The sequence below is a fragment of the Hippopotamus amphibius genome, chromosome 7 (assembly GCF_030028045.1).
Source record: "Hippopotamus amphibius kiboko isolate mHipAmp2 chromosome 7, mHipAmp2.hap2, whole genome shotgun sequence".
Lineage (NCBI taxonomy): Eukaryota > Metazoa > Chordata > Mammalia > Artiodactyla > Hippopotamidae > Hippopotamus > Hippopotamus amphibius.
The window spans coordinates 90,311,844-90,333,298 of NC_080192.1; the positions used below are offsets into that span (position 1 = coordinate 90,311,844).

Here is a 21,455-nt window from a genome sequence, read left to right on the forward strand (position 1 = left end):
GGTGTTTATTTAGAGAGAAGAAAAGTAATATTTAATAGCTTGATTAAAAGCTGGTTTTTACAAAGTATCAAGCTAAAAATAAAGTGATCTTCAGTCAATGGAAACCTGAAAATATATATAAAAAAAAATGCACAGGACATTTTTTATCATGATTAGGACAATCTGTAATAAATATTCTTCCCAAAGAGATTAGCAATGGTGCTTTGATGTCATTTGCATCTTTTGGACATTTGTGGAGCATCGTTTTTCTTCTTTGCTGGATTAAAATCATTTGAACATTCCATAAAACACTGAGTTGTCATAAGACCATCTAGCTATTTTCAAAGCATGTCTTTATTGCAGTAGTCTTAATAACTAATTCCTCCCCAAATCAAAAATTACTGATTTTTACTTTGGAAATGAGTTGTTATCAGGAAGTTAGTGTACAGCGAGCGGTTCTCAGGCAAAATAGATATTCATTTGAAAATGGCATCTTCTTTGCAAGGTCTCCTGCCTACAGTATGGCATGCTCTGAGTGTCTGAACTTTTGGTGGGAGGTGGTGAATAGCTAATTTATATGTTTAAAAATTAACATGTAAGAGTTTGCAAAATGTAAATTCTTGCTTCTCTAGGGTTTTTTGTTTGTTTTGTTTTCTCCTTTGCTTGTTCTGCACATTTAAACCTTAACCCTCTGTGTTTTGTACTGAATTCCTATCTCTCCACTTCCAGGTGGGCACTCTAGAAACAGCAGTGGGAGCTCTGAGTCCAGTCTTCCCAACCTAGCCAGGTCTTTACTGCTGGTGGATCAGCTCATAGACCTGTAGCCGTGACCCAGTAGCAGATGCAGTTCTGTAACCTTCACACCGTAATATACACTTTCATTACGGAGTTATAAGAAAATGATTTTTTTTTAAATCTGCAAATAAGGGGCCCTCTAGCCCAAACCTCCTACTACCCCTTGCCTTCTCCCGTAGAAATGATAAGGAAAGAAAATCACTTTGGCCCTCCAGATACTCCTTGGCCAGTTCCTCCCTGTTAGTTTGCTGTGTTTTCTCATTACCCTTCTTCAATAGCATTATCTTAAATCAAAAGCTAGATGCCATGAGCTTCACCTCTGCTGGAATCGACTTCACCAAAAGCTTAACTGTAACTGAAACTAGTGAATTGACACCTTTGTCTCATTCTTGCTAGGAATGGCCTCCCAAATCAATCCTCCCAGCCCCCATCTCCTTTGGCCAGATGCTGATGAATGTGTTTCTCTGTTTTTGCTTTTTATCCTGCTGCATAATCATGAGGACATGGCTTCTTCAGTTGGTCTTAACTCTAGGCAGTAACCTAGAGATGGGTGTGTGCTTTAAGAGAGGGTAAAACTGACCAGTGATATATGTTTGGAAAGAGAAACTGAGCCCAGCTCTAGCCAACCAACTTTAACCTTGTTTGATCATAGACTTAGCCAAGAGATTTTACACCCCATGCAACCTGCCCAGCATTCGTCCAGCATTCTGGCTTCCATTGAACCATGGTTTCTCAGATCTGGAGACGTGACTGCAAGTACTTGAGATCCTTGGATAAAATGTGTACATTATATAAATTCCAAGTATTGCCATTCCTTTTCGTGTTAACTAGCCCAAGCCGGGATCTCAGAATTAGACCAAAACAAGACAATGGTGGTAATAAGATACCTTTTATTAGAAGACTTTTCACTGGGGGGTGGATGGGGGAGGGGAAGGAATTGTAGCAGAAACAGATGTATTTTTCTTGTGATTTTTATTTTGAATCAAATATTGTAAATTGTGTACAAATGAAGACGCTGAATAGCTCTGTTTCCACTTGGCGTTTCAAGTCCGATATCAGGTGTCTGTACAGGGTTTTGATCTCTTTCCCTTGTATAACTAACTACACAGCAATCCTACAGTGTAACATATGGAATCATTTTGAGTAGACTTGTGTGTTGCTATAAGCTTTCAGCAGGTCCTCTGTCTTTGTAGAATAAGCATGTTGTTTATTTTCAGATAATCAGAAATAAGTATGCTGACACACTAGGCAGTTTAACTCTGGCTACTCACCTTTCTTTCTCTCTGATGTTTGAATTGAAGGATGCAGCCAATGAAATATGTTCAGTTGGTTTTCCTTGACTTCCTAGATTTAAAACAAAAAAAACAACAACACAAAAAGACAAAGCATAGTTTCTCACTAACCTTAAAATATTGTTCATAATATAAATAAAGGCCCCTGCACTGATGTGACAACATGCCTCATGGTCACCCTCTGTATATGTCCTTACTCACTGAAGTATATTTTTTTCCTTATGTGCAAAGCAGTTTTATAAAATCACCCTTTTGAAAAATGGTGGGCACAGAGAACCCCATTTAGTTCTCTTCCTTGAGTGCCATTTTCCATGGGCAGAAGGGAACCTCCTAGTTGATCAGATTTGTACCAGTAAAATTCCAAGTCCATTCGCTTGTTTCCCTCTCTAGTACTTTTCTTTCTTCTTCCTCACGTTTGCACTTTAAAGGGAAAAAAAGAAAGCTGAACAGCAACAACCACCTGCAAGACACTGTACTTTGCAGGTCAGGCTTTGACCCCAGCAATGTGAGAGCAGCCTTTGAAAGCTATCAGAGGAAAAGTCAGAACCTTTCAGTCTTCCTTCTGACTTTATGTACTTCCATTCCAACTGAAACTAGATGCACTAAGTACAGGCCTCTGTTAGGATAATGGATCATTTCCAAAATTAAGGGAGGCACAGCCTTCCTGCTGAGGGTTAAAAAAGATCTCCTGAAGGGCTCTCCATGATTGGAAAGCAGTGACAGTGGGACTTTGTTTGCCTCTTTATGGACAGGAATATTACTGAAGGTCAAAATGATATTCTTTTCCCCAGACATAGAAAGAATATATAAACTAATGAAGGAGATGTTTATTTTTAAATAAGAATAATGTTTTATGCCTGTGTTTTCCAATTTGATTTTTTTCATACATACATGTTAGAGATATAATGCAATATCTAGTTTCTCAACTTAATTAAAACCATGAAGAGTACAGTTTAGAAATTAGGTAAGTGTCTCTAAATTGTTCCTTTTGTGTATTACTCGTAATCACATTGAGATATATTATCTAGTCATCTGACTCAATAAAGCTTAATGGAGAATGTTAATGAAAATGAACAGACTAGAAACCAGAGAGACTGGGTGGAGGAAGCCTGAGGGAGATAATGACATGAAATTACCTTTTGAGTTTATTCTTTAGGAGTAGGGCTTCAAAGGAGAGAGCTATTTTTCTGTTAAAGAAAACATGTGAGTGACTCAATAAACAGGGCCTCCTTTAGTGTATAGCATCCTCCCTGAGCTAAAAGTGTTTATTTGAGGCGAGCTGAGTGTAGTGTGCTAATAATTGATAGAACTTTGGAACTGTAGACTGAGCTACAAGAGGGACCTTAGTGATCGTTCTAGTTCATCCACTTCATTTCACAGATGTGGGACCTAAAGCAGGTGGTGGGAGAAGAGACCCGGGCAGGACAGGCCACCTGGGAGCATGTCCTGACCTTTGCCAGTCCCTGGCCTAGCGGCCCTCAGCAGGGGCTTCACTTCTTAGAGTTGCTGCTCCTTACTTACAGCGATGGGGTTGGACTAGATGGTTTTTAAGATTATAGAGTTCTAGGGTTCTGCGTATTTATTATGATGCTTTAGGAGGACTATGAAGGATTTATATAATCCTGATGTTCTTCAGTTATCTTCCGTAGCTCTTACTATTACTGTAGCAGTATTTACATTTTAGAGAGTTACAGTGGGCTTTTGCTAACCTGAGTTGCTCTGTCTTAGTTACCTGAAGAGATCCACAAATCATCACAGAGTTTTGGACATAGATTTTCCTTTTTTTAATATTACACACGTGTCTACCTATTCCAACAAAACAGTATCAGAAGATTTCAATTCTTTTAAACTATATAATTAAGGATCTGCCATTTAAAGATGGACAAACTACTGTGAGCATATGTTTCTGATTTGCTTTTATTCTGACTATGCAAAAGTAGTAACTACTTTCTTGTAAGAAAACATCACAAATTGGATTTTTTTTCCCTTTACAGCATTCAAATAACTAGATCACCAAATTGAAGTCCCAGTGTTTTTAAAAACACAGGCCTCAGAGGAGATAAGGTTTAAATGGACACTTATAAATGTGATTATTATTAATGATTTCTTTAGCAAACATATCAGAATGTGGTATCTAATTGAGTGTTCCCGTCAAGGGCATCTGGTTTTACTTGGGAGACTAATGCTTATTCTAATGATGCTGCCACCATTTGTTATTTTTGAAACCTGTCTCCTTAGAAGTATTCAATACTATTAAGGAAGATTATAAAATATAAGAAAATCAGTTGTATTATTATCTAATTAGTATTGCTTTCAGCATCTGAAAGTAGTATGCTCTTTTTCTTGATCTTTTCCCACCACTCTTGGTTCTAAGTAACATTTAGACGTTTCCAAAAAGCAAAATCACTCCCCTAAGCTGAAGAGTGGTTACTATTGAAGACAGTAAGAAGAATAATACACTGAAAATTCCCAGAGAGGACCTTATAATGGAATGTGACAATAATCAGTCTTAATTTCCTTAATAGTCTGAATAAAGAGAACTTGTGTGATTTCGCCTGTCTTTAGTTTAGAAAAGATATGGGTTTTAAAATACCTCTGAAAGAGGTTGTCACTTTGTTCAGTGTCATTTGATATTGGACTTGGCTCTTCGCAAATTAGAATTATAGAACTTGGGTTGCTAATAATTATAGGAGAACACACCCAGGAAAAGAACCTCTTTTGCTCAAGATGAAATATTAGTTTTGTTTCTACTCCTTTTTTCGGGCTCTCCTGACAGATAAATGATTCAAACCAGTACAACCTGCTCCCCAGGTCAGGAACAGTTCTGCTTGCATCAGTGTTGGGGGAAAGAGGGGGCTTTTGGGGTTGACCTCAGCCCAGAGGTCTGGAGGCACGTGAATTCAGCTGAACGGATGCATACTGCAGATACCTTGGGCCAAAATCAAGTCTCCCGTGCTGATGTTTGTCTGTAGTTCCCAGAGTCTTTAACTTTCTCAGTCTGTAAGATTCAGGATTCTGTAGCCATGAACTTAGAGTCTGGGGATAAAAATGACGGGATTGCCCAAATTACTGAATTAAGCAAATTAGAGGCTGCCAGGCAGAAGAACAGAGACACTATTAGGTGGATACATAATATGGTACCTCTGCTGAAACACTCCAGATATTACAAAGCTATCTTTTATTCCTCTCAAGAGACTAATTTTACCAACACGAAGTTAGCCTTTTCCTTTTCCCCACTAGTAATGTTCCTGGAGTTGGATGCGCTTGGATTTCTTGAGTCCGAATGAATCCCAGATGGCCTCCATTTCAAATAATCTGTGAGAAGATACTGTTGTGTTTCTCCTGGGTTTCCTTTCTCTGTGAGGGGCAGAGAGGTTCTTTGGACCGTACTGACCTGTGCGGCATCATGGCAGTTGCTAGAATGGAAGGTATTTTCCTGGTTCCCACTCTGATGTAGCGGCCTCAGTTTACTCTCCCTGGGCGGATTCTCCTCTGCCCTGTCGCACACCCCTCATCACGTGGTTGTGTATTTACCCCGTCCTCCCCAAGAAGACAAAGCAAACAGAGGTACACGAAGCTATCTTATACAGTAAAAATGTGAAATTTGAACGTTGCTACGCAAGTATTGTATAAAAAATGAGTCTGTAAACAAATTTCTTATGTAAACATACAGGAAAATAAAGACTTTTATCTGTTCAAACAGGAGCATGATGTTCAGAGCTATAAATAACTTAACAATAGCTGTTCTTTTCCTGATCTGAAAACCCACTTTTGCAAAAAGGATTTAAACACATCGCTGAGTGACAGTAAGCACCTGTGCACGAGGAAAGTGCAGACACGTATGAGAGATGTGCCGAGGACGTTTTATTAAAGAGTCACGACTACCCTGGCTTCATCTGTGGTCCTAGAGAATAAAACCCCTGTGAGCCTGCACTTGATATGACCAGACATGGAGCTGTAAAAGGGAGCACAGATCTGCAGCTACCCTCCTCTAATTTAATCTTTAATGTACCCAGGCCAATTTAATTAAAAATTTTATGTTAGCAACAGCAGTTTTATGCCCAGGGAGAAATCTCTTTCATCTAATTGCTCCATTGGCTTGAGAGACACAGCATCGCTAACCAGTATTGGCTCCCATCAAATCCCTTATTCTCCAGGCGTGGGTTTTAATGCAGTGCCACAGCATATGGTAGAACCAAATGCTTAACTTTATTATCTAAGCAAAAGGTCCTGGAAATTATTAGTTTGATGTGTATCTCCTGATTCCCTGATTTGGCTCTGAGAGTGTGGATTTCATTTGGTGCTGCATTTCTGAAGTTCTTGTGAAGGGATATTTTGCTTTCTATTTGCTAACTAACTATACGAGACGCTTTCCCAATACTCCCAAGTCTTTCAGTTTTTGGCAAGAATTATATCTTTGATACTCCCTATAACTGTTATTTCACTTTATTAGTATGGGAGAAAGTAAAATGCTGGTCACACATAATGTATTGCACTCAGGAATATCCAGCCTGAAATTTAAGCCTTCAGAGTTTGATTTTTTTTTTTAGGAAACACTGGCCCTTGACTGTGTCCATCAGATATAATTTCCAGGGTAAACCTATTCTAAATCATTCAGCACTTTGGGTTGCTTTAGAAATTAATAGGGAATTGGTGACTGTAGTTGCCAAAGCATCACATACTTTTAGGGGATGACTTTCCTTCTTTCTGAAGCATATAATCTCTTACTGAAATTGGCATAATTTGGAGCCTCAAAATTAACTAAAATGGAGTTATCCCTAGTGGAAGTGTCAAAAAGCATGCTGAACCATAACCTGGCACACAGTCCTACATCAGAGCAAGAAAAAGAAATGTGTTTTGACTTCTTGCTTAATTTAATGTGCTAAACTTAAAAAGAGACAGGACTTAATTTGAGGGAATTAGAACAAAATGCCCTACCTTAAGCTTCATGGTAAGGAAGACCCTTATGCAACTGGGCCAAGGCACTGAGGTTAAATTAGTGTAAATCTTTCATTGCTAGTAAGCAGACTGCTTCCAACATGTTTTTCTGACAGTACAAGGCTGTCTTCACATACAAGGACTGTTCACCCTGAAAACACATGCTTTCCCTCCCTACAATAACACACTCATATTCCCCCCCAAAAAAACCTCTAACTGCCAACAAGATTTAATGTCTGTCTTCTGTTTACAGTTATTTAGAATCTCTCCTCTTGACTGCTTTGTTTCTTGTACTGCCACTACCAAAATTCCCTGAGGGAGTGTGGATGTCTGCGTGCCCCATGCCCACCGTGTGTTTTTGGTCTCCAGAATGCCAGGCTTGGAGAGTTACAAAGGATGATTGCTCTCAGCCTTGGTCACACTGCACCTCCTCTAAAAAAAAAAGGAAAGGTTAAGGGACCTGGCCTTCTCAGGAAAATCCTTTAAATGTACTTTTCCAATCCTATAGAGCAGATTCCTGTTCAAAGAGAAAGATGAAATAGATCTGGCCTTGTTTTGAAGGACTGGGGACTAGTTCTCCTTTCAAACTTGATGTTATAGTATTTTTGTGACTATGTAAATTTTTTAAAGTTGTTGCAATTTTAGGTATGATTTTCCCGTAATTCACCATGAAGGTCATACAATAGGCTCTGAGTTGGCAGATTTACGTTTGACTTGACCAAGAACTTGCTTCTTAACATGAGTAATTTAGATAGGTTAGGAATGCCCTTGCAAGCCTGTCCGACTCTGGACATGGGCACGCCTACTTGGTACTTTACAGCTCTCACGATGTAATCTTAACACTGCAGGCATCCAAGATGCCCTGCTTTCTTCTATAGGTAGCTGTTTTTTGCAGGTCTGTGCACATAATTTGATATGACTACATTCCATATAGATTTCCCCAGAACTCTAGCTGCAGTGAAACTAGTGCTCATTTTCATTATTGGTCTTTATGGTGGCCAGAGTTGGTCACTGGCTTGACTAAATTTGCCAGTTTTTTCCTAAGAGTTATTTTGCTCTCCCACAGAACCACATCAGCTTTTAGGGTAGTTTTGGAAGATAAGAAGCCATGCCTTAGTTATGGGAACTGAAAACCATCCAACTGATACTATGTTAAAAAGTGGTTCAAGTAATTTGGGGGGCCAGTAGTACCACTTTGCTCAGCAAATCTTATTTCGAAAAACTCTGTCCCATTTCGTTTGAATTTCCTCCCAGACATCATCATCTAGGAATCACTGTGACAGAGCTAATATCAATAATATACTTGCCTGATAGATTAAGACTATGTCTTTCCACATATATTGCAAGGGAGAAGGTGTTCCATTTATGTCCTGTCCCCTGACTAGTAGCACTTTCCTATCACCATATAGGTGCACATATTAAAGTCATAATGCAAGGAAACATTTATCCTCTTCAGATACTATTCAGAAAGCCAGTTTGGCACCAGTACAGAATTTAACTTAAAGATTCTGTAATTTGGAATTCACCAAATACATTCAAAGTTTTAGAAAGAGAAATAAAAGTGGTGGGGGTAGAGGGGGGGACCCACTTTTTTTGTTTCTGAAAACAATACTTAAGGTCAGAACTGTTTGAAAAGAAGCACTGCTAAAAAGTTACAAGATTCAGAGAAACAGTATTTTTGTACAGCATCTTCTAAAATGTTCAGATCTCTCTCTACATCTCTTTACAATGTAATGTCTCTAAGTAACTGGTTTCCCAATAAATTGATTTTGATACCGCTTCTGCTGTGTTCTGTGTGCTTAATTCAAGCAGAAACTTTAGCAGGGGGAAATCGTTAGCAGAAGTTTCTACGAGCTAATGGTTTGCATAGAAGGGGAGAGGGTAACGTGGGGAGGGGATGATTGAAACTGTACAGAGGTTCTGAGTCATCTATAGAATCCAAATCATGGTACCTATAGTTTCTTACCCTGGTGGGCTGGGAAACCCATGATGACATGGTATGTCTACCCCCAACCACCCTTTTCTTTGGATTCTTCTTGCTTAGTTACATATGCCTTTTTCCTGCCCTCTTGCTAACATGTGCCCAATGACATACTTCTACCCTGCTAATATTTCTTGGAAGGTAAGCTGTCTTGCATTCTGATAATTGTCTATTTGATTTTAAAAGCCAGAGCACCCTGAGGCACCTCTACCTAGATAAAAATAGATTAGTTTGTTAGAGTTTGCAAATACTTCTGTAATTACCTGTGCACATTACTTCTTCTGCTTAAAGAACTTTATGATGGATTCATTTAAGCAGAGGAGATCTTTGCTAACTTAGAAGACTGAAAACAAAATTCCAGGGCAACTCCAGCTGATGTATTTAATATGATTTTAATTATGTCTCCTCCCCTTAGGAAGTACCTTCAGGATTCATATTTGGGGCACCCTTGTGCTCTTTGAATAGTGCCTGTGATGTAAATCATCAAGTAGTTTTGCATTTATCAAGCAGCCATGTTCTGCTGCTGGGGGCCTGGGGGCGGGGAGCGGGATCCACCCTCAGTTACAGGCAGTATGGAGCAGAGGACCACGTATCAAATTTGAATGGAGTTTGTCCCCAGACAGTATTTCTGCATCAGCCAGAATTGTCATGGTAGATGTGGAGATGAGTGACTGAGTTTGTTCTCATTCCCTCCTGAGCCAGTACCAGGTAGAGCAGGTGTCTGTGCCTGGCCCCGCGCGTAGGAGCGTTGCATCGTCACGCTGAATGTCTGTGTGCCTAACATCTTCATCTCCTTTCCTGTACATTGTGCCTCTCGTGTGCCGAAATGTGAGACCGTGATTGGTTGTGTTCCAGTTTGTGTGCAGTTTCCTTGCCTGACTTTTCTTTTTCTGTTTTTTCCTTTTCCATTTTCAACATCCATTATTTGGTCCCACAATGTTTCTGCCACGGGTTGACCATTAAATGTTCCAAGAATGTTGGACTGACCTGTGCATTAATTCTGCGTTTTGTGCTTTTCTAGGTCTCCAGAGAGAGCCCAATCCCTATTCTGTAATAACTGTAGAGCACTTTAAAGAATCAACGGGTGTTAAAGGCCTTCCCCTGTATCCAGACCCCTCCAGAGTGCCTGGCACGAAAACTCAGAACAGTTTAGAATCTGACTACTTGGCCCGAGATGGCCCTTCCAGCAACAGCTCATTCCACAGCAGTGAAGAGGAAGGGACCGACCTCGAGGGGGACATGCTGGACTGCAGTGGGTCTCGACCTCTCCTCTTGGAGTCAGAAGAAGAGGATGAGAGCTGCAGGCCTCCACAGGGGAGGCTGGGAGGAGCTACTCCCTTCTCTCAGCCAGAAGTCTCTCCCGAGCAAGCCAAGGCAGCGCAAAGTGGAACCAAGAACCAGTTCCGAGCCCTCACGCAGCCAACTGCTGATGGACTCGGTGAGCCAGATGTTTTCGCCACCGCCCCCTTCAGGAGCTCAAGGGTTCCTGCTGATGACATGGACATTTTCGCCAAAGCTCCATTTGTCTCCAAGGGCAGCATGGCTCCTTCCCAGCCAGAGGAGGCGGACGTGTTCTTGAGAGCTCCTTTTACCAAGAAGAAAAGCATGGAGGAGTTAACAGTTGCCCAGAGTGCCTCCCAGGAGTCTCCTGCGCAGCTCGGTGTCCTCAGTCAGACCGATGACATCCCTCTGCTCCCGGGCCTTGATCGAGCCGTGTATCCCTCTGTCCGAGCTCAGTATCCCATGGCTGGTTTTGCCCAAGCGTCTAACCTCCCCTCCCATTCTGTACAAGCAGCAGACCATCTTGACAGCATCTCTTCCAGAGGCTCCTCCCTGGAATCTGGGGCCCATCCGAATGACAGAAACAAAGGACCTCAACCCCAGAAAGAAGCTGTCTCAGGCCCCGTGGCTGGCAAACCATTCCGCGCCCAGTCTTTATCCAAATATTCCCGTCACTATAGCCCAGAAGATGAGCCCAGTCTAGAAGCCCAGCCCATCGCTGCCTACAAAATTGTTTCGCAAACCAATAAGCAGTCGATAGCTGGCTCTGTTTCCATCACATCCCTTTCCTCCAGGACTACAGAGCTGCCAGCTGCTGATCCTTTTGCCTTAGCACCCTTTCCTTCGAAATCAGGCAAGCAGAAACCTTAGGAGCCATACCTGAGCCTTGGGCCTCCGTCTCCACGCCACCCTTGATACCCACCACATCACTCCCAGCTGAGCCTTCCTAAGAAGAAATAGTGATATATCAATTACTATCTTTCAGTTCCATGAGTCAGCAGAACTTCTTCAGTCAACAAACTCAGTCTAGGCGATGCTTAGTTGAAACTCCGTTAAGTTATGCTCATTGCTTTTGTTTATATTGATTTCTGGACTTTAAGGCGTTTCCATCTCCACCTCTACCCAGAACTCTGCTTCTTGTTGTTTGCTCAAAAACTGTTTAAAACTAGAACACTTCCCAGTAAATCCAGAAATAACTTCCCAAAGGGCCATGTTATTGCTAGTTCGATTCCTAAAGTTGCTGTTCTCAGTCATGTCTGTTGATGAATCAAGATGAGTTCCTCCCGGACTTCGTTTCATACTCTTGAAAAGGGTATATTTCAGGAAAGAAATGCAAGATAAAAATTCTGCACATCAAAAGGAAGTGTAATCCCGCAGATACTAAGCATTCCTGTAAAACCAGCAGCTCTAGAAGGATTCTCTGGATCTGAGTCTGTGCAGGCCACACTGGTCCTCGTGCTTGAGTGCGGGTGTGTAACGTGTGTCAGATCCTTTCCTTTGTAGAAACTCAAACAGATGAGATATCTGTGCTCGTGTCTAAAAGTGTTGAGCCTTCCCCACGTGCACACACTGTAAAAAATGCGTGAGTGCACGCCTATGTGTGTACATGTCTGTGTGCACAGGAAACATTCTTTTTTTTAGCTAAATCCTGTCCCACCTTGCGTACCTCCACAATCACTCATTTGCTGGCATTCATCTCCTGACCTAACTGACTTGAACCCTGTTTTTACTGAGTTCTTTTCTCATGGCAAAATTGAATACATTGGAATGTACAGGAAAATCCCGCTGGAACAGAAGTTTCTAAGATTTTTTTTTTCTCTCTAGAATTTGCTGTTAACAAATTCCATTTACACGGTCTTGAAAAATTAACTATCCTTATTCAGTTCCCCCTCAGAACAGTAGAAAAGAGCACCTTGTTAAAGTTCCAACCACTGGGTTTGTGGTCTAAGTAATTTTAAAAAGTACTTTAAAACCTGAGGTCTGAGCACTCCATACTGTCATTATGAAATTAATCATGAGACTAGGCTACAAACTAGATTGCTTGTTTGTTTTTCCACATCCTTGCCACCTTTGCCTACTGCCCCTTGAGAAAATAGAAATCTGAGACATGAAAATAAGTTTGTCTTGGAGAATGGATAACTACTGAACCAGCCAGCCATGAAAACCTTTCAGATAGGTGCCTGACTTGTATTTTTGAAATGTCTTCTATTTCTAGAAAGGTCTGACTTATTCTTGACTGTTTTCATACCCTTTATTATTAGTGCCTTAAAATGAAACTTACATCTCAGTGGGAAGATTTCTGCTGGAGAAGTCCAACTTCACCTTTCAACTTGAAAGCTTCCTGTGACTTGTAGTGAATGTTAGTGATTTCTGCATTAGCTGGAGAAGTTGGGAGAGTTGCCTACCAACCGAGATTAATGATTTAAGAATTATGGGAAATTATCAAGAATCAAGCCTGAATGCCAAACCCGATTGCAGTTGATTGTGTCATACTTTTAAATTTGAAGTCCAGGGATCTTGGCAGTAAAAGATGAACGGATACTTTCCAAGACTTTCTAGTTTAGTCTCCACCTATTTCAGCTGTCCAGTTTAAAAGATAAATAATAAGCACTGGATCAGGGCTCCTAACAATGGTTTTCCACCTGAGGTTTCAGCGGTGCTGGTCCTTCACTTGCAGATGCTAAATGTTCATTGGATTTTTCTCCCAATGATCATTTCTGAATTTTCTTTGTAACAGTGGGTGTAGAATCATCTTTCCAGTTGAATGGTTTTGGCTAACAGGTATGAAACTTTGCGTCCTAAATTCTTCCCTTGGCCATTAAAGCCTTCATGTGGAAGAGTGAAAAAAAAGATAGGAATATTCAAGGAGAGTTCTCACCCCAGAAACTCTTTAAGTAGAAGGTCATTCTAATTCACCAGAGGTTTTCAGGATTACTTCTGTAACAACCCTGCAAAATGACTTTCCTTTGGTTATTTGATCAATCCCTGCTGATTATTTTAGTTCTCAAGGTAAAATCAATAAAATCATGATGATTTTATTACATAATTGAATCATTTGTCACGCTGGGCTTGTAATCTTTTTTTATTCTCACTGGAGACCTATGGTCGGTGGAGACTCTAAATACCTTTTTTGAACAAGAAATGAGTATAAAAACACACAAATTACTTTTGTGTTGTTCTTAATGATGCATGAAAATTCTTGGACTATTGGATTACATTAACTATTAGTTAATAACTAGTGAATTCTGTGCTGATCTTCTTTGGATCATGTAGGGTAAATGCATCATTTAAAGATAAAATGTTCTCGGGAATCCCCTGGCGGTCCAGTGGTTAAGACTCCACACTCCCAATGCAGGGGGCATGGATTCAATCCCTGGTCGGGGAACTAAAATCCCGCATGCTGCACAGCGCGGCCAAAAAATTTTAAAAATAGTAAAATAATAAAGATAAAATGTTCTTGCCAGAGGCCATCCTGAATCTGGAAATCTGGAAAATTTAGTTTTAAGGGAATCAGGAGCGCTCAGGGTGCATTGAATTAGGAGCGAATGCATGTTTCCAATACCTATTGCATCAGGTTAACATTAAGGAGAAAAAGAAAACATATAGTCAACAAAATACTGCACTACTTGTTTTAGCTTGTTTTATGTGTTATTTGCTTTCCACATATGATATGGAATGCAGGAACCTGTGACCTTTCATTTCAGTGGAATGCAATAAGCCAGAAATATATTTAGACATAAATCATTGACCCGCAACATGCACTGATGAACTCTCAAAGAGTCCACAGTAACCAACAGGCACTGTTGAATTAATGACATTATCTTATGTGTGTTGAAAAATATTTAACATATCTGTTTCTTGGGTTCACATACAGATAGCTCTTTAGCTCCAAAGCCTTGTTAGATTGGAAAATGGAATGAACAAAATTTGACGCTTGAAGCAAATGTAGAGCAGGACCCAAAGAAATCTGGGTCACAAACTCCATTTCGTTTTGGGCCCACTCATTGTTGAGTTGAAAATTTCATATGTGTGGACTGGTGTGGGTGTATTCACATGCCCATGTTAGGTCTGAGTTTAACCTGGCAACCAAGATTTCTTTCTGAACTGTCAAGAAAAATACCAGTATTTTATTGACCCCTTGTTTAGTAAGTTTTAGGATACGTGTACGTCAGTGTTTTCAACTATTTGGTGGACATTTCACTGACTCATAAAGTAGCAGATTTCAGTTTTCTTTAAAATAGGTGTAATCACCGGAGTGATCTGACAGTAGACATTCAATCATGCTATATTTGCTACCCTAACAAAGTCGTCAAAACATAGATTATATATATATGTATGCATCCTATCAAATAGGAAATTTTATTATAGGAAACTAGAGAAGGGTGAGATCCAACTCACTTTCTAGCAGGAAGGATACTACTTACATTGGAATCCCTTGGGCCCTTTTAATAGAGATGTTATTCTCTGCTGTGTCTTTGAAGTTGAAATTGGAGAACACAGGCCAGTCAAGTTTGGAATGGCTGCTGGTCAGTTTTATATGAGAAATTTGGAACCCAGATTATTCTGATGAAAGGTACATAGGAGAGCCACTGAAAAGACCACAGCTTCTAAGGAGCCAAGCGCTCCTTATAAATGCGCATAGCTACTGCTGAGTTCTAATCCTCCAATCCTGCCTTCTGGAGTAAACGTGAAGATTTTAAATGTAATCATGTAATATAAATTCTTAGTTTTTCTGATGACTGTCAACTACTTGTTGGTTGGTTGGTTTTAGCCACCAGAACACTTGCAAAGTTGTGACGTTCACTTAAGGAAGGATTTCAAAATGCTTGAAAATAAAAAGTAGTATCTGGTTGGGAATTGTATTTGTGTTCTTTTGCTACAATATAAATTTGCTAGGTTGCTGAAAACAACTCGCTGCTCAGCTTCGATATGGGAATCCACACTGGCAGTGTCTTGATTGCCCAGATATCACCTTGTTCTCTGATTGCCTGGTCCTACCAGCCTCATTTGCACCTTGACCTTTCTTAGAAAACAGGCCTCCCACATGTGGTGCCCAAGATCCCATCTTTAAACTGCGAGACACAGGTCTTTCCTGCCTTTTCTCTGCCCCTGCAAGTCTTCCTGGCTCACCTTCCTTGTTCATTTCCTCACTTGACATTCCCCTATTATAACCATACCAATAAGTAGGGAATGAGAAGTGACTGAATGATCATGTTAGTTTTTATTTGCCTCCCATGTTACTGTAAACAGTTTCTTAAATTTCAGCCTAGCCTGTGATAATCTCACCACACTGGGATAATTCCAAATAAGAGTGAACTAGCTCGCCTTCCCCTTTTCTTATGGACTAGAAGAAAGGATAAAGAAAGGTTGGCAGAAGCCCAGCCTTACTCTGTTGGAGACACAACCCAAAACCCTCATGCTCTCCACGTTGGTCTAACACAGGCCCGGAGTGCCCTAGAATGCAGGGGCAAGTTTATGTGTGAAGGGACACTAGAATAGTTTGTAAAAATGGCTAAATGGGGAATTCCCTAGCGGCCCAGTGGTGAAGACTTTGCGCTTTCACTGCTGTGGGCCCAGGTTCAATCCCTGACCGGGGAACTGAGATCCCACAAGCCAAAAAAAAAAAAAAAGGATAAAAGGCTAAAGGTTAAGCAGCACACTGGTGGCTTAGTCCAGTATTCCTATAACTTGTAATTCCATAAGAAATTTAGTCTGAGTTACTTCTCAGCAATCTCAATGTGACACAGTGTTTTGAGTTTATAACAATGTTTTATTCCTGAAATTAACTCAATGTTATCTACATTGCATTGAAATAGAACCATATATACATGTTAGAGGGATCTGTGTGATTCCTTTTGGTAAGGAATTGTGGAAGTGGTTTTTTACCAGGGTCAGCTAAAGTGAGACTTGGGGAGTGAGAGAAGACAATATCACCTTTCCACTCTGAAATGGCAAGTTGGTTGTATTGAGTCTACCAAAGACTCCTGTTTGAGGAGTGTGATTGGGGAGAGAGAGAGAGAGTGTGTGTGTGTGTATCCTTATGCTTTCTGCCATGGTGTTAAAGACCTCCAAATGAAGGCATCCAAAGAATACTAAGAGGTGACCGTAGATATTTGAAATAAGTAAATTCAGTTCCGTTTGCCTACTGCTTTCTGAGTTAGAACTGCAGTTGTTCTAGATGAAGGTGAGAAAAAGCAGCCATTGCCTTAGGCTCATTTCCACAGTAAGCATGCTCTTCTTATCCACAAAGATGAAACTCAGTAGGGTTTAACCTAAAGTCTTGGCTCAAATGGTATTGGGAGGGCAGTAGTGACCAGAACACTACAAGGCCTGCAATATGTTACTTTGAAAGAGAGACTATTTAACGTTGTTTATTAGGGGATAGAAACGGAATAAAGGCCAAGGACCATGCTCATTCCATGAAGAAGAGGTGAACTCCCTCTACCGACTGTATTTTGAGTTGACTGAATGAGGAGGTCGACCCAGCTGTAAGGAGTATTGAGGTCCTCAGACCTCAAAAACAATATGTGCATGCATTCTGAAGGGCTGTGAACATGAGAAAGGGAAAAAGACACTGATGGCGTCAATCTTAACAGTTTTTGCAATACCTCTTTTTTGCAGACTCCTGGGTTTATGTTACTGCACCCTGTGTGTGATCTATCTTATGTATCTGATAGTTTTTATGATACTTGTTTGAGTTGTAAACTCCTGTACACTTTATTAAAATGGACCTAATTAAAATAAATGATTTACCCTTTGTATTATTTCTTAAGTCATATCTTCCTAGGGTTGAAGGGCTCCATAAGCACCTTTCACTTAGTACCAGGCCTAGGACGACCTTTCTAAGTTTCAAAGAACAACTTTTGGTTGGTTGGTTGGTTGGTTGGTTGGTTTCCAATGCTGGCATTTCTGGTTATTTCCTGAGACCTGCTTTTCATCTAGATGTTTGTGGAGGCATAAATGAAATAATACAAGGTAATGGAGCCATAAGGACAGAGCTGGGAAAATCACAGAGCTCCCTGCAATGTAAACTTTCCTGGGAACTTCTAAAATGTGTTATCTGAATGTGACCACATCGACATGCAGTCTTAAAAAAAGAAAATCCCTAACGAGAGACCATAAGAAAGTAATGAGGTAAATCTTGGGTGAAAGTGGATTATACCTAAGAAGTTTAAAATCCATACTATGGGGAAAACCTGCCTGCCTATTGAGAAGATAATGGAGCTTTAATGATCTTGACATCCGTGATTCAGGGAGAATTGGTAATGGGCTGAGTTCACAGATAATGGTATTCAAAACACGATCAAGGGATCCAAAGGGCTCTGGTATAAGATGCATGAGTAAAACCAGCGTTGCCTACTTTTTCTGAAGAGTCATTTAAGATCTAATTCATCTCTCTATCTGTAAATATATGCCCTACCTAGTTCTACAAAGTGAAGGTTTTATGTTTTTTCTATTTCAAGTTATCATTAGCCAAAAGTACAGTCTTCCTTATCCGTGACTCAGACTTCTCTGGGGGAAACCCTCTCAGATGCATCACTCCCACTGAGATGCAGGAGTCAGAGCCTTCTGCAGAGGTGAGCAGAGCTTACCTGTGGTGACTTATCGCTGCCTAAAGTGTAGGGAGAGCCAGAGTTAGAAGCTCCAGCTCCCACGGGGTGGTCTTTGTTTGTATTCACCCTTTGATGACTCACTTTTGCCAGCCCTGAAGCTGGCTGGTAACAGACCAGCCAGGGAGGAGGTGCCCTTATGTTGCCCCCTAGTTGAGAACCAAGTGGGAGGAAGCAGAGTGAGACCCAGGGAAAAGCCATGAGCAGATGGTTTAGACCTATTTCTCTGGATTTGAAGACAAAATCTTTCCCCTTATGTCGTGTATTTTTTCCCTTGAGTTTATCTTTTCTTATATTGAAGTATGTCAGCTTACAAGGAAGGAGACTAAGTACTTCTTCAACCTGCTTTTATGTAAGCTTAGCCTAGAGGCCCAAAAGGACTCCAAGTATTCCCTTCAGAAGGCAGCCCAGTTTTCCAGTGCTGAGATTTGGAACCGATGCCATTGCTACATGTGGAATTCTTGAAGTCAGATATTGTGAAATTAGTAGTTCTACCAGATCTCCCATGCCTCGTCCTGTTTTTGAGCAGGCCCTTTTGACCCCAAGGACATATTTTATTTTTCACTCTTTAGAGAAAACCTTACATTATCTGAGAGGAATTGATCACAATTTTCTCTTAGACTAGTCAAAAATCAAATATAAACTGTCAGCCTTTTTTCAGCGTATAATGAATGTTACTGGTAGAAATATTCAGTTCAAGTAAAATTCAAAACAGCTAAAACTGCACATCAAAAATTGATGGAAGAATGAAATCTTAACATTTTAAATCAAAATTTTGATTTGGGAAATTTGAATTTAGTAGGTATAGAGGCCACAAGAGAACTCAGTAGCAGAAACCATTGGTAATGAGCCAAAATTTGACTAATAAATCTCCATTGTAAAATGTATATAGAAAAGACTGGATTCCAATGAATATAATTACAATAAAATGGAAATACATTGCATAGGAAATTGATCCAAGAATTAAATTGACTTAATGGAGTTGCTTAATAGAATTTCTGGATGAAAATTCATCATTAGCCCAGTTAAAATATCTGTATTCAAAATCATTGGATGAAACTGCCACAGTGGTTCAATACACCCTGGGCCTGTACATGGGCTATCAAAGTGAAGTTGTCCAGGTGGTCATTAGGTGTATAGATCAGGAGAGAAGTCTTGACTCCTGACAGAGGGAAGTCGTCAGTGAGCGGTATTTGAATGCCTGGATATAGATCAATGAGGGAGAATGTAGAGTGAGGAGAAGAGCACCTATAACATCCTCTGGGAACATCTACATTTAAAGTATAGGTGGGGGACTTCTTAGGTGGCGCCATGGTAAAGAATCCGCCTGCCAATGCAGGGGACATGGGTTCGAGCCCTGCCCTGGGAAGATTCCACATGCCATGGAGCAACTAAGCCTGTGTGCCACAACTATTGAGCCTGTGCTCTAGAGCCCGTGAGCCACAACTGCTGAGCCCATGTGCCACAACTGTTGAAGCCCACACGCCTAGGGCCCGTGCTCCACAGCAAGAGAAGCCACTACAATGAGGAGCCTGTGCACCACAATGAAGAGTAGCCCTCACTCGCAGCAACTAGAGAAAGCCCGTGTGCAGCAACAAAGACCCAATGCAGCCGATAAATAAATAAAATAAATAATAAAATAAATAAATAAAGTATAGGTGGGAAAAAAAATCCATGAAAGAAACTGGGCCACAAATACAAGCAGAAAAACAGGTGACACCAAAGCTAAAGGAGGAAAAAATTTCAAGGATAAGCAGTGATCAGTAGTGTTAAGTGCCACAGAGAGATCAAAAGAGACAAAATGCTTCTTGGATTTGTCAGGTAGGAGGCTATTGGTCTCAGCAAAAGCAATTCTAGTAAAGTGGTGGGGGCTGATTGCAGTGGGTTCAGGCGTAAACAGGGTGTAAAGAACAAAAGATACATTTTAAAGAATGGGGGGTGGTTCATTTTATACAAGGACCTTGTGTAAGGAATGATCCACAGTTTAAGGACACAGTACAACTGCACTGATTCATCTCCCATAACACATACCTGGTCTCTAGTTTTTTGTGTGCTTTTTGGTTTTGGTTTTTTTTTACGTTATATGGTGATTATTTTTTCTTAAAAGATTTATCTTTCTTAAATTAATAGCCTTCTCCATATATTATTATATCTAGCACATTCCAATATCATTGATTTGGGTGTGGTTTTTTCCCTAGTTCTCATACTAGTAACATACTAATTCTCATACTAGAACAAATATTAGATGATGTTTTTAGGATAGAAAAGGAGAATTACATTATAGTATCAGTGAATTAAAAAAAAAACCCCACCAATACTCACTGTGGTAGGCTAAATAATGCCTTCCCCCTCCCCCAAAATGTCCACATTCTAATCCCCAGAAGTTGTGAATGATAATCTTATATAGCAAAAGGGATTAAGCATATGGGATAAACTTAAAGATCTCAAAATGGGGAGATTCTCCTGGATTATGCAGGTGGGCCCAACATAATCAGAGGGTTCTTTAAGAGAGATGCAGGAGAAGTTAGGGGAGAGGCAATGGGATGACAGAAACAAGGATGGGAGTGATACTTTGAAACTGGAGGAAGCCAAAGAACACAGGTAGGCTCTACATGGTGAAAAAGACATTCTCCCCTCAGAGCCTCTCAAAGGAACCAGCCCTCCTGACAACTGGACTTTAGCCCAATGCAAATGATTTTAAACGTCTGACTCCAGACTGTAAGAGAATGTTTGCTGTTTTAAGCCACTAAAATTCATGATAACTTGTTACAGCAGAAATGGGAAGCTAATCCAGACACTAAAATTACTCTCCAAAGTTCTAAGACAAGTTTAACAACAGCATTGTTCCTATAATAGTGACAAAGGGCATTGGACACCTGGTGCTGAGGGATGGTGGTGAAGAACATGGGTTGACTGCTTAGGCTTAGATTCCTTGTCCATCCTTCCCTAGCTGTGTAATCTTGAAACATTACTGAACTTCTAAGGGGCTCAGTTTCTTCATCTGTAAAATGGGGAGAACGTTAAATGCCCATGATATAGACTGTTATGAGGTGTGCTTGGAAAAGTGGCCCATTTTAAGTGCTCTATCAATGTTAGCTATTTCCGTTTGATTCACCAGCTGTAGTGGCACCACCATGTGGTAATGTCACAATTCCCTCAGCGTACCAGCTTTGAAGTTGTGCTTTACCTGACAATTTTAATAGTTGCATTTATTTCATATTTTGCACACGAGTTTTGACTTTATTAATCTTTCATATAGCATTTTCAAATTCATTTAAAGTGTGACCATGCTAAGAGCTTGAACAGAAATGAAGAGAGATCTAGGGAGCTTGCCAGTGGAGGACATGGATAAAGAAGGATTAATGAGGGAAACACTTGAATATGTCTGCATGCCAGCAGCTAAGGAGAAACAATTGGTAGAGAGGGAGCAGATGAAGATGAAGGAATAAGAAAATGAAAAGTAAATGGACAGCAAGCACAGCTAGCACCCGGATCTTGGTTTCTAAATACCATTCTCTAATAAAAGGAACCCAGACTCCATGAAGAAATGGCAGATGCTAGGGCTGGGGCAGGAAGTAT

General features: G+C 40.5%; 1 protein-coding gene across 7 annotated transcripts in view; it reads left to right on the forward strand.

Moving 5' to 3' along the window:
- The window catches only part of AAK1 (AP2 associated kinase 1), a 167,354-nt gene extending 150,343 nt beyond the window's left edge, over positions 1 to 17,011 (forward strand). For all 7 annotated transcript variants that reach the window (XM_057740643.1, XM_057740644.1, XM_057740645.1 and 4 more), the window contains one exon: positions 10,007 to 17,011. In XM_057740643.1, coding sequence (XP_057596626.1) covers positions 10,007 to 11,136 — 1,130 coding nt within the window. In that variant the 3' untranslated portion in view covers positions 11,137 to 17,011. The remainder of the gene's footprint in view (positions 1 to 10,006) is intronic.
- Positions 17,012 to 21,455: the final 4,444 nt, after the last annotated feature.